Source organism: Salmo trutta, chromosome 27, assembly GCF_901001165.1.
Source record: "Salmo trutta chromosome 27, fSalTru1.1, whole genome shotgun sequence".
Taxonomy (NCBI): Eukaryota; Metazoa; Chordata; class Actinopteri; order Salmoniformes; family Salmonidae; genus Salmo; species Salmo trutta.
In genome coordinates this window covers 35,935,731-35,950,236 of record NC_042983.1, presented here as the reverse complement: position 1 = coordinate 35,950,236, position 14,506 = coordinate 35,935,731, and the positions used below count along the sequence as shown (strand labels likewise).

Here is a 14,506-nt window from a genome sequence, read left to right as displayed (position 1 = left end):
GGGTATCACCTGACATGACTCTATTGGGTATCATCTGACATGACTCTATTAGGTATCATCTGACATGACTCTATTGGGTATCATCTGACATGACTCTATTAGGTATCATCTGACATGACTCTATGGGGTATCATCTGACATGACTATGTGGGGTATCATCTGACATGACTCTGTGGGGTATCACCTGACATGACTCTGTGGGGTATCACCTGACAAGACTCTGTGGGGTATCACCTGACATGACTCTGTGGGGTATCATCTGACATGACTCTATGGGGTATCATCTGACATGACTCTATGGGGTATCATCTGACATGACTCTGTGGGGTATCATCTGACATGACTCTGTGGGGTATCATCTGACATGACTCTATGGGGTATCATCTGACATGACTCTGTGGGGTATCATCTGACATGACTCTGTGGGGTATCATCTGACATGACTCTGTGGGGTATCATCTGACATGACTCAATGGGGTATCTGACATGACTCTATGGGGTATCACCTGACATGACTCTATGGGGTATCACCTGACATGACTCTATTGGGTATCACCTGACATGACTCTATTGGGTATCATCTGACATGACTCTATTAGGTATCATCTGACATGACTCTATGGGGTATCATCTGACATGACTCTGTGGGGTATCATCTGACATGACTCTGTGGGGTATCATCTGACATGACTCAATGGGGTATCTGACATGACTCTATGGGGTATCTGACATGACTCTATGGGGTATCACCTGACATGACTCTATGGGGTATCATCTGACATGACTCTGTGGGGTATCATCTGACATGACTCAATGGGGTATCTGACATGACTCAATGGGGTATCTGACATGACTCTATGGGGTATCATCTGACATGACTCTATGGGGTATCATCTGACATGACTCTGTGGGGTATCATCTGACATGACTCTATGGGGTATCATCTGACATGACTCTGTGGGGTATCATCTGACATGACTCTGTGGGGTATCATCTGACATGACTCAATGGGGTATCTGACATGACTCTATGGGGTATCACCTGACATGACTCTATTGGGTATCATCTGACATGACTCTATTAGGTATCATCTGACATGACTCTATTGGGTATCATCTGACATGACTCTATTAGGTATCATCTGACATGACTCTATGGGGTATCATCTGACATGACTATGTGGACTATCCAAAACTGGAACTGATATGAGAGCTAGTGACCTGAGAGAAAAGGGGTGGGAACTGACCTGGCAGCGATATACAACGTTCGGTTCATAATCATGACCAGCTGGATGTCCAGTTTGTGCCGTTGTGTATTGTTTCTTCCAGGTTTGTGTCCAACAAAAGCCGGATACTGCTTTGTATCTGTGGAGAGGGGGGAACAAAAACAATAAATATAGGAAGCAATCCCCCCTCTAGCAAGGCAATGTGTTTTTTTAAAAGCCTGACAGAGAGAAAGGTCTCTCTGAGGTTGCTGGAGGATGCTCCAACACTATATGGCTGGGAGGAATATAGGGTCTACCCATACAGAGAGAAGGAACAATGAGCCTCACGTGGTATTTACACTATCACACACTGCATTAAAGCCCCAACAGGAAAATACAGGATTACCCTTTGATGTAGGGTGGGCTCTATTTCAAATGCAGCTTTAACTCCTCCATTTTTTATGTTTCCCTGGGCACCAAATTACATTCTACCTTCCAAAAGCACTCAGAGGGGAGAGGGGAGAGATGAGGAGAAGGTAGTGGGAGGTGGTGGTTGGAGAACAGGGTGTTGGGGGAGTAGGAAATAGCTGGGTGTACTCACAGTTGCCATGTGAAATACTGATTGGCTCCGAGTCTTCTGGGAAGCCAGCCCCGGCAATCTGCAGTAGCGTGAAATACAGCAACAAGGCCTCAGACCTCATTGTAGCTCTGCTGGTTCCTTCCTCGGTTACTTATTTACTTTAGCCTGTGAGGAGAAGACCAAGAAGAAAAACATGTATTAAACAAATAAAGTCCATCTGAATTAGCTGTTCCTGTTTTTCATAGCCGATGCCTTTGTCAGATATATGTATGTATGTATGTATGTATGTATGTATGTATGTATGTATGTATGTATGTATGTATGTATGTATGTATGTATGTATGTATGTATGTATGTATGTATGTATGTATGTATGTATGTATGTATGTATGTACATATCTGACAGATTACAATATATATATATATATATATATATATATATATATATATATATATATATATTGATGACTCAATAGCTGTATTGCAAGCAAAACAAATGAATTGGTTTAGCGAGGTAATATGAGTCATAGATCGATGGCAGGCCAGGTCTTGTTGAAGTAGGCATGTTGTGATTAACCGGGCAGCATCAGGAGTGGGAGTTCTACTGGACTGCATCCTGGCCAATCAGTTTAATTAATAGGAGAGCTTCCATGATATGATCCTGGTGTCTGGGCAGAGTTAATAGGCCAGCACTTTTCTCTGTACATAATAATCAACATCTAAGAGTTGGCGCCTGATTGCTGACTGGATTTACAGCAGCCCGTGACCATGCTGATGTTTCTATTCTTCTTCTTGTGCATTGTGGAAACAAATGACTTCTATAAATCATCCAGACAATCATTGCAGCCATAATCTAATCAAGTATAAGCATTTAATTCACAGACCTTTTATCCTGGGCCAAACGGTAACCACTGGGCACAGACGTCAATTCAACGTCTATTCCATGTTGGTACGGAGTAATTTCATTGAAATGACGTGGAAACAACGTTGATGTACATAGCCTCGTTATTGTTATTTTTTTGTTGCTCTTTTACAAATGTTTTACTCTGCATTGTTGTCTAAGGCCTTGTAAGTAAGCATTTCATGGTAAGGTCGACACTTGTATTGGGCACATGTGACAAATACAATTTGATTTGATTCAACCAATGTGTGCCCAATGGGTAGACAGTTTGGGGGGGTGAACTACATTTCTATGGTATGTTAACAGTTGTTTAAACCCAGCACTTTTGTTCACTGGCTCTGTATTGTGTCTCGGAGAAGAACGAGAGGGAGAGAGAGGAGAGAAAGAGAGAGAGGAGAGAAAGAGAGAGAGAGAGAGAGAGAGTGGAATGCGAGAGAGGGAGATAGAAGGGGGTCTCTCTCCATGCTCCCATGAATCTTATTCAGAAAGAGAATGAAAACACTATTCACTGGGAGATTCACTTTAACAGTGAGGAGAATAGAAATAAAACTGGGGAACGACCTTGGTCGTTGAATTTCCTCCTCGCGGGGGTTATTTTGTCCCTCACTTCACCTGTTTTATACACATACTGGCACAATAACAGACAGGAGACCTGGGTATAGGTCCTCAGAATCTCTGTTAGCCCTGTGCATTTTCATTTTCCAAGCCAAAATAAGATTCTGCATATACACCACTATGGGGGCTGTTTTGATTCATGAACCTTGACCAGGAAGTCATGCAGTAATTGATGGATTGATGAGCAGGATGGGGCGGAGACATACCAGTGTTCATGTGGGACTGTCTATTGTAAATGACAAATGGAGCTAGGGAGAGAGGCAACAAACACAGAAAAGTAACACAGAATTGCTAACTCAATACTGTATCACAAAATTATCCATGGGAGCGGAATCGATAATGATGATCCAAAATTCAACGACCAAGGTCGTTCCCCAGTTTTATTTCTATCTCCGACGCCAGGACAGCGGAGTCAATCACCACCTTCCGGAGACACCTGAAACCCCACCTCTTTAAGGAATACCTGGGATAGGATAAAGTAATCCTTCTAACCACCCCCCCTTAAAAGATTTAGATGCACTATTGTAAAGTGGCTGTTCCACTGGATATCATAAGGTGAATCCACCAATTTGTAAGTCGCTCTGGATAAGAGCGTCTGCTAAATGACTTAAATGTAAATGTAAATATAGCTTTATAATTTATAATTTAGACACTACAGGCCACAATGCAGCATTATTGTACCTTCTAACTGCAGACAGTTATTTTTAACAAATTTATGTTTAATAGTTAACCTCAGTTTTCAAAACTCATGCAACAGTACAGAGGAACTCAATTCACAATTGATCGCGTCATCATTTCCAAATCAACGCGAAATCAACAGAAAATGTCACCATGTCATTGGATTTAGGTTAAAAGTTCTGAATTCCTTTACGTTGATGACTTTTTGCAAATCCAATCAGTTTTCCACATGATTCAATGTCATCACCTTGAATTTTTTTTGTTGAAATGGAGAAGAGACAACATTGATTCAACCAGTTTTTGCCCAGTGGGAATCACTGCAGCTCCCACAGTACTAAACCCCATTAACTTTATTCATAAACACATTACCAGCCTAACAATATTATATTTGCTGTTGCATCAACATGTAATCTGAGGGCATGTGGCCACCACACACAGTAATGTACATATTTCATTCTGTAATCTGAGGACTTGTGGCCACCACACACAGTAATGTACATATTTCATTCTGTAATCTAGGGGACATGTGGCCCCCACACACTATAAGACATATTTAATTCACAAGGTGAAGCCCAGTGGGCTAGTTCAGAAGGGATACCATGAAAATACAACACAACTCCTGTGTCGATGTTCATCTTGATCAGTGTCTATCATTAGACGTCTACCCAGTCATCATCAGCACATCCTACGCTACCAATCAACATACCCTACGCTACCAATCAGCATATCCTACGCTACCAATCAGCATACCCTATGCTACCAATCAACATACTCTACGCTACCAATCAACATACTCTACGCTACCAATCAGCATACCCTACGCTACCAATCAACATACCCTACGCTACCCATCAGCATACCCTACGCTACCCATCAGCATACCCTACGCTGCCCATCAGCATACCCTACGCTGCCCATCAGCATACCCTACGCTGCCCATCAGCATACCCTACGCTGCCCATCAGCATACCCTACGCTGCCCATCAGCATACCTACGCTACCATTCAGCATACCCTACGCTACCAATCAGCATACCCTACGCTACCAATCAGCATACCCTACGCTACCAATCAGCATACCCTACGCTGCCCATCAGCATGCCCTACGCTGCCCATCAGCATACCCTACGCTGCCCATCAGCATACCCTACGCTGCCCATCAGCATACCCTACGCTGCCCATCAGCATACCCTACGCTGCCCATCAGCATACCCTACGCTACCATTCAGCATACCCTACGCTACCATTCAGCATACCCTACGCTGCCAATCCGCATACCCTACGCTGCCAATCCGCATACCCTACGCTGCCCATCAGCATACCCTACGCTGCCCATCAGCATACCCTACGCTGCCAATCAACATACCCTACGCTACCAATCAACATACCCTACGCTACCAATCAGCATACCCTACGCTACCAATCAGCATACCCTACGCTACCAATCAGCATATCCTACGCTGCCCATCAGCATATCCTATGTTACCCATTAAGTTGTGTAATGGGCTGGGATTTAATGAAATAGATCCATATGTGCAGTAGTCTTTATGGGGGTATTTGAAGCTCCCGTGAGAGTCCAACAGATAAACAGCTCAGCGGTGACTGACTGACTGACAGTTAGTTCATTTACACAAGCCTCTGCAGCTCCTGCAGTGTGGGAATAACTCTGACATCAGCCTGGCAGGATCAGACATGGACCCCTTTCACAGGGGTGTGAACACAGGAACAAACCACACTAACAACACCCAGCACTAAGTAGAACGAGAGAGATAGCGCGAGAGAGAGAGAGAGAGAGAGAGAGAGAGAGAGAGAGAGAGAGAGCGAGAGAGAGCGAGAGAGAGAAAAAAAAAGAAGACTGAACAGCTCCACTCCGGGTGAGAACCCATTGATTTGAAATAATAGGTCTGTGTTCTGATTTCCCATGCAAGAAAACTTCACAGGATGGCTGCCACATCACTTGTTTTCACATATCAAAGCACACAGATAGATCAGTGAAGAATAAATGAGATGTTTGGTTGAACCCACAGAGCCTGATAGGAGAAGGAGAGGCCTGTTTCTGAAGAAGATCAGACCAGGAGAAACGCATTACGTAATCGGATTACTTTTTATGAGTAACTAGTAATGTAACACGTCGGTTATTTAGTTACTTTGTCAAGTAAGGCGACCGTTATTTTCGGAATCTCTGCCGGGCGCATGTTTCCATGATCCAATCTCAACTTGTTTCCTCATTTAGTTCTTGATCAAGAGGAGAAAGGCTGTTTGGAGAAATGTCATGACAGCTGCTGTCCATAAAAATGTATAGAGGGCGTACTTCTGATCTTTGCCATTGATCGCTTCTTTGATAGAAAAGCCCATAGAGGGTTTGCACTTCCATCTAGTGGCAAGTGTTCACTCTATACATCTCTATGGGTTCGTGTACGCGCGGTCTAATCAGAACTGAGATTTTGAATGAAAAGATAGGAAATCTGTACAGATGTTTGGCTTACAGTATATATGGCTAATTAAGCAGCCCATATATAGCACAGCACTTGTAGACTAGCACCACAGGAATGGAGCGCCACAGATGAAAGGAAAAACTGGTGATACAAACCTGAGTAAGTAGCAGAGCGCGGTTCGCCTCGACAGCTGCTTACTGTTGCCCACAGAGGGTAAATTAACTCTGAAGATGATCAAAAACAACAATTATGCGATCCTTTGCTGAGTAAACACTTTGTAGGCTCTCTTTCATGTCCAATAGCACTTATCTGAATATTTACAGATGAGGAGAATTTAGAGACAGCCTACTGTGTGCAAACTGAAACAAAATGTAATTTTCCTGATCTGACAGTTGTACCAATGAGGCCTTTCAACACATCCTGGCGTGGATGTCTTGAACTGAACAAAGCAGGCTGGGCGTCTTCCACAGGAGCATCACCTAAGTAAACAGAGCCAAGACGATCACTGACAACACAGGGACAGCTAGAGTCCAGGGAGGCTGAGACGCAGGCTGAGAGGCTGAGACGGCTTCAGCACTGCCCTCCACAGCAGCACAGCAAACATCATTAAATGCCATGTGCCATATAACCCACTACTCTCGTGTCTCCTGCTCTCTTCATCTCCCCATGCTGAGCGGCAGAAAGCAGTCTGTGGTGCAAGCTGCTTCTTCGTTTTGTCTGGAAAACCATTTATGAAGGCCCCCGACTGGTGCTTAACAGGTTGACCCCAAAAAGAATGAGGTTACACATTTAAATATCAGAACCTTTCCCAGTGCTGCCAATCATGCAAGATGATACAGGCCATGCAACTTAATCAATCTGGAGCAGGCTGAGACGGCTGGCAGAAGGGAAAATTATTACAGATAAGGCAGGCTTGGCTTTAGATGCCTTGTCCCTTTTGAGCCAGTATTATCTACTATACCCTCCTCTGATGGAGCTCTGTCTTCTTCTGCATTCCATTCTTGAAACCGTGCTGTTTACCCATTTATTTCCAATCTGTCATTTTACGGCACTGGACAGTGAGTGTGTTGGCACAACCAGGATCATCAGCCCTCTCTGATATTTCGTTTAACCGAAGGATCTGAACGAATGCACCAGTCAGAAGGGCAGGGTGAAAATATAGCCCCCTACTGAGCCGCAACACAATGGCAAAATGTCACAAAAGCTAAATGTCAAATTACCTGAGGAAAACAAGATGCCACCATGACAGGATCGCACATAGTGTGTAAATGCGATAGGGCTCTGAATTGTCACATTGTATAATGACGATTTGCTGGTAAACTATTTGCTGCTAACTATTACTGCTGTGTGACTGTGGCTAAACCTGAGCACTTCTGTGAGTTTTTCATATCACACTCAAACATACGTCGAAATACAATACAATGGCCGGGAACAAACTAGGCTACGAAATCACTCAACAATATCAAACTAGGTTACGACATCACTCAACAATATCAAACTAGGTTACGACATCACTCAACAATATCAAACTAGGTTACGACATCGCTCAACAATATCAAACTAGGTTACGACATCGCTCAACAATATCAAACTAGGTTACGACATCGCTCAACAATATCAAACTAGGTTACGACATCGCTCAACAATATCAAACTAGGTTACGACATCGCTCAACAATATCAAACTAGGTTACGACATCACTCAACAATATCAAACTAGGTTACGACATCACTCAACAATATCAAACTAGGTTACGACATCACTCAACAATATCAAACTAGGTTACGACATCGCTCAACAATATCAAACTAGGTTACGACATCGCTCAACAATATCAAACTAGGTTACGACATCGCATCGCTCAACAATATCAAACTAGGTTACGACATCGCTCAACAATATCAAACTAGGTTACGACATCGCTCAACAATATCAAACTAGGTTACGACATCGCTCAACAATATCAAACTAGGTTACGACATCGCTCAACAATATCAAACTAGGTTACGACATCGCTCAACAATATCAAACTAGGTTACGACATCGCTCAACAATATCAAACTAGGTTACGACATCGCTCAACAATATCAAACTAGGTTACGACATCGCTCAACAATATCAAACTAGGTTACGACATCGCTCAACAATATCAAACTAGGTTACGACATCGCTCAACAATATCAAACTAGGTTACGACATCGCTCAACAATATCAAACTAGGTTACGACATCGCTCAACAATATCAAACTAGGTTACGACATCACTCAACAATATCAAACTAGGTTACGACATCGCTCAACAATATCAAACTAGGTTACGACATCGCTCAACAATATCAAACTAGGCTACGACATCAATCAACAATATCAAGCACAGCACATCATTTGAACGGCTGCTTTTGAAAGCTTTCATCGGAGTAAACATGCAACAGGAATCAATAGAGCAACTGAGACAAGCTGTGTGGTTGAGACAAGCTGTGTAGTTTAGACAAGGTGTGTGGTTGAGACAAGCTGTGTGGTTGAGACAAGCTGTGTAGTTTAGACAAGGTGTGTGGTTGAGACAAGCTGTGTGGTTCAGACAAGCTGTGTGGTTCAGACAAGCTGTGTGGTTGAGACAAGCTGTGTGGTTGAGACAAGCTATTTGGTTCAGACAAGCTGTGTGGTTCAGACAAGCTGTGTGGTTGAGACAAGCTGTGTGGTTCAGACAAGCTGTGTGGTTCTGACAAGCTGTGTGGTTGAGACAAGCTGTGTGGTTGAGACAAGCTGTGTGGTTCAGACAAGCTGTGTGGTTGAGACAAGCTGTGTGGTTGAGACAAGCTGTGTGGTTCAGACAAGCTGTGTGGTTCAGACAAGCTGTGTGGTTGAGACAAGCTGTGTGGTTCAGACAAGCTGTGTGGTTGAGACAAGCTATTTGGTTCAGACAAGCTGTGTGGTTGAGAAAAGCTGTGTGGTTCAGACAAGCTGTGTGGTTCAGACAAGCTGTGTGGTTGAGACATGCTGTGTGGTTGAGACAAGCTGTGTGGTTCAGACAAGCTGTGTGGTTCAGACAAGCTGTGTGGTTCAGACAAGCTATTTGGTTCAGACAAGCTGTGTGGTTCAGACAAGCTGTGTGGTTCAGACAAGCTGTGTGGTTCAGACAAGCTGTGTGGTTGAGTGCAAATTAAATAAGCACTGCTGTGGGTCTCATTGAAAGTGTTGGGTCTACGAAGTATGAAATCCAAAACGAGTTTAGGTATGGAGAGTATCTGAGGGATGGGATAGTGCTGTAGGGAGCTCTCGCAGTAGATACATTGTAATGAGTAATCAATAAAACAATGGCATTTTCAGTGGGAATTAGATATTCACAGGCCTTTTTTTCCTCAAAGGCAAAAGTCTAAATGAGAAAAGTCTTCACATCAATAAAGTTGCAGGATCACATGTATCCATTTGACTGGTATAAATGCATGAAGGATTTGTAGAGTGGAAAGGAGTGATTTTGTGCCATCCCCTTCAGCCCTCGACCACAAAGTAAAACAGTTAGAGGAAATACCTCTTCATCTACATGTACAACTCCTGCAAGAAAAACCTTGAAAATGTCCTTAACCCTTCTACATGTCCTTAACCCTTCTACATGTCCTTAACCCTTCTACATGTCCTTAACCACTTCCACATGTCCTTAACCCTTCCACATGTCCTTAACCCTTCCACATGTCCTTAACCCTTCCACATGTCCTTAACCCTTCTACATGTCCTTAACCCTTCCACATGTCCTTAACCCTTCTACATGTCCTTAACCCTTCTACATGTCCTTAACCCTTCTACATGTCCTTAACCACTTCCACATGTCCTTAACCCTTCTACATGTCCTTAACCCTTCTACATGTCCTTAACCCTTCCACATGTCCTTAACCCTTCTACATGTCCTTAACCACTCCCACATGTCCTTAACCCTGACATGTCCTTAACCCTTCCACATGTCCTTAACCCTTCTACATGCCCTTAACCCTTCCACATGTCCTTAACCCTTCTACATGTCCTTAACCCTTCTACATGTCCTTAACCCTTCTACATGTCCTTAACCCTTCTACATGTCCTTAACCCTTCTACATGTCCTTAACCCTTCTACATGTCCTTAACCCTTCTACATGTCCTTAACCCTTCTACATGTCCTTAACCCTTCCACATGTCCTTAACCCTTCTACATGTCCTTAACCCTACCACATGTCCTTAACCACTTCCACATGTCCTTAACCCTTCTACATGTCCTTAACCCTTCTACATGTCCTTAACCCTTCCACATGTCCTTAACCACTCCAGATGTCCTTAACCCTGTCACATGTCCTTAACCCTCTACCTGTCCTTAACCCTCTACCTGTCCTTAACCCTCTATGTGTCCTTAACCCTCTATGTGTCCTTAACCCTCTATGTGTCCTTAACCCTCTATGTGTCCTTAACCCTTCCACCTGTCCTTAACCCTGTCATATGACCATGTTTACAAGTACACTTCCACATCCACATGCTCAATGTCGTTTTGTGCACAAGGTTCCATTCACTTGTCTTGCTAACAAACTGGTTGCTACACTACACAGTATGGATGTGTGAGGGAGCAGTTGTTCCATCCATCTGTGTGTGAGGAGAAACTGGAGACCACACATTTAGCACACTCCCTCTTGTTTATAATAGGTGTTATATTGGCTTTTGTCTGTGATTCTCAACCTTGGATTATTCCCTTTCTACATGAGCACTCCCACAGACCAGGGTAAATGGCTGGCTTGCTCACGCAGAGCCAATCTGATCTGAACAAGCATGATGCTAATCTCCTCAAGCTAACAGGCTGGCCAGGGGAAATTAGATAGCATGGCGGCTAAAAGTCACTCTGGACTACTGGACATCCAATCCTCACAATAAAAACAACAGAACCTAATGGAATTCGGTTGTCTGTTAGCTACGTGCCTTTATCCAATTCCATTATGAATCATCATTTACTACATAAGGCAACAGGTAACATGTTGAATGCCAACATGCCCTGTCCAGTCATCACCACCAAAATGGTTTCATAGAGAATCAGGGTTGCCTGACCCTTGTGCAAAGTTAAATATTGGTGTGTTTATATCTGAGAAAACCCTACAGTACAGAGGGAATTGTGCAGCCGAGCCTGTTGTACTGGTTCAGGTTGCCCTGATCCTCACCTGCTCTGTGACTTAGCCATGCTCCACCTAATTGGATATCATACTTTAGACACCTTTAGAACTGATTAGACCCAAGCCAAGCCAATCACAGCACAGAGCTCACTGGTCATGTCAACATCCTCAGACGCAACCGTAGTGTACCATTAGCCATTAGCAATACAGCGAAAAGCCATTTAAGATTCCGTATATGGGGCTGAACTTATTGGTTCCTATTGGTTAAGACCATTTGAAGGTTACAGTTAGGGCTGTTGCAGCGACCATATTACCGCTACACCGACAGTCATGAGTCATGATCGCAGTAAAATTCCACGTGACGCTTGAGTCAAGTTAAGGTCCTTTTATACACTCTGGACATGCTTTGTTAGTACCCAACTCACTAACTACCATTAGGTCCTAATGGCCTGGTACTCAGGGCTCTATTGTCCCTCCATCAGGTACTAATGGCCTGGTAGTCAGGGCTCTATTGTCTGTCCATCAGGTCCTAATGGCCTGGTACTCAGGGCTCTATTGTCCCTCCATCAGGTCCTAATGGTCTGGTACTTAGGGCTCTATTGTCCCTCCATCAGGTCCTAATGGTCTGGTACTCAGGGCTCTATTGTTCCTCCATTAGGTTCTAATGGTCTGGTACTCAGGGCTCTATTGTCCCTCCATCAGGTCCTAATGGTCTGGTACTCAGGTCTCCATTGTCCCTCTAACTACTCTAACATCAATGCAAATGAAATCAAAAATCACATCAAAAACACTTATCAACAAAACAGTAGTACTTTTAAAACTCACCTCACTGTTTTGATCAACTTGAAGAAAGAAGTTCAACAGTAGTTTGAAACAAAGTAAAACATGGTTGTTGTGGATGTTGTTTCAAAGCCTAACACAACAAAATGGACAGCGTGATGATTAATTCAAAACACCCATAGAGTTTATGAGCCCAAGCCCGAAACCCCCCCCCAATAATTAAAATTATGATTGTGTCATTATACAATACATAGTCTACCGCATATTACGCATTGGCAGAAAAACATAAAACAAAACTGATTGAAGATATATTTGGTACATGATTGGTCTAGCCTATACTCCAAAATGAAACAAATTCCAGTAACCACCTTTGCGTGTGCTCTGCATTATTATTCATATTGAATGGACTGGTTACCTTGTGCTATGCTCCACAATTTGTCTGGGACAGAAAGTATAGCCCTAGGCAATGCTGTTGGTTCATGATTGTGCAGGGCGGTTTACAGAGTTAGCCTACAATTATATTTAATTTGTATTTGAGTTTGAATAACCTAGTAAGAGGGCATGTTTTTATATGTTCATAATGAATTGGGTGACACATTACCTTTAGTGATACAGAATATCTCACCACCGAGCGTTTCCATCTCCTCCTCTTTCCTTTATTCGCGCAGAGCGGCTGTCAACAGTTTAGTGAAATATGTTTTGTTTACAAAAACATGTTACTATCAATGTTCCCGAACATATTTCACTTGGTTTTCCAACTTAAGCACTGGGTAGTTCCATGAACAAGGTTGGAGACCCCATGGCATGCGAGAGCATGCTCCACCCATTGAGCCAATTGGAAGTAAGGGATGATTAGGTGGCCATGATGGTATGAAGACCAGATTGGGAATTTAGCCAGGACACCAGGACACCACTACTCTTACAATAAGTGCCATGGGATCACCAGTGACTACAGAGAGTCAGGATACCCGTTTAATATTCCATCCGAAAGACAGCACCCTTACACAGGGCAATGTCCCCAATCACTGCCATGGGGAATTGGGATATTTTTTTAGACCAGAGGGAAAGAGTGCCACCTACTGGCCTTCCAACACCATCTGGTTTCCCATCCAGGGACCAACCCTGCTTAGGTTCAGAGGCAAGACAGCAGTGGATTTAAAAAAAAATGTATTTAACTAGGCAAGTCAGTTAAGAACAAATTCTTATTTACAATGACGGCCTAGGAACAGTGGGTTAACTGCCTTATTCAGGGCAGAACAACAGATTTTTACCTCGTCAGCTCGGGGATTCAATCTAGCAACCTTTCGGTTACAGGCCCAATGCTCTAACCACTAGGCTACCTGCCGCCCCAGGGTGGTATGCTGCTGGCAAAGTGTATGCTACACTGCAAAACAGCCAGAGGAGAAAAGCAGACAACGTAAAGATTTCAAAAACAGAAAACCGTTCAGACATTCTACAGGATTGTAGACAAACTGATGCAATGCAAGTGCAAGTCCACAGGCACATAGCCTAATTGCATGCTTGGTAGCCCACTACTAACTACACCAGCTAGTTGTAAAGTTAACAGTGTGTGACACTAATAATACATGTTGTTGACTGACATGACACTTCAGCAGCCCATATCGGACATCAGCCTCTGGCTTGAATCTCAATTCTTAAGATGTGAACCGTTTCATCACATGAACTAAACAGCACCGAGCAACCAGAGAAAGCAGTGGTTTGGACCAGTGAATACTGCAAGGCATACGAGCTCCCCTCACATCATCTCAATCACACGGATGGTTTAGTGGGATGAACCCATACACTATATCTCCCTCCCATCACAGATTCAACCAAAGGACGGATGACATTTCTTCAATAAGTAATTTTCCTTGCTGTGTCACAGGACATTTTTGATTGCTAACTTCCTATATCAGCTGTGTCATGCAATTTTTCCAATGGAAATGTTTCATTAATTCAGTCACCACAACAATAGATCATGGCTATATACAGTATCCCACCTACAGGGGCTGAAAAGGGTGTGTCTGATGGCTTTACATTCAAGGAACACACAAGCGAGCAGGTAATGACTGGAACAGTACAGAAATAATGTGCATGGGGGGAAGATCGGTAAACTGACAGAAAAACGATTGGTTGTAGTTTACAATCACTCCGTATAATTGGCAGTCACGACATCTTCATAACACCATACGCAA

The 14,506-nt window shown here is 43.3% G+C and overlaps 1 protein-coding gene across 3 annotated transcripts in view; it reads right to left on the bottom strand.

Moving 5' to 3' along the window:
• The window catches only part of LOC115164955 (semaphorin-6A), a 91,025-nt gene that overhangs the window by 48,121 nt on the left and 28,398 nt on the right, over positions 1-14,506 (bottom strand). For all 3 annotated transcript variants that reach the window (XM_029717913.1, XM_029717914.1, XM_029717915.1), the window contains exons 2-3: positions 1,806-1,949; positions 1,247-1,364 (exon numbers count right to left, since the gene is read on the bottom strand). In XM_029717913.1, the coding sequence (XP_029573773.1) occupies positions 1,247-1,364; positions 1,806-1,905 (218 nt within the window). In that variant the 5' untranslated portion in view covers positions 1,906-1,949. The remainder of the gene's footprint in view (positions 1-1,246; positions 1,365-1,805; positions 1,950-14,506) is intronic.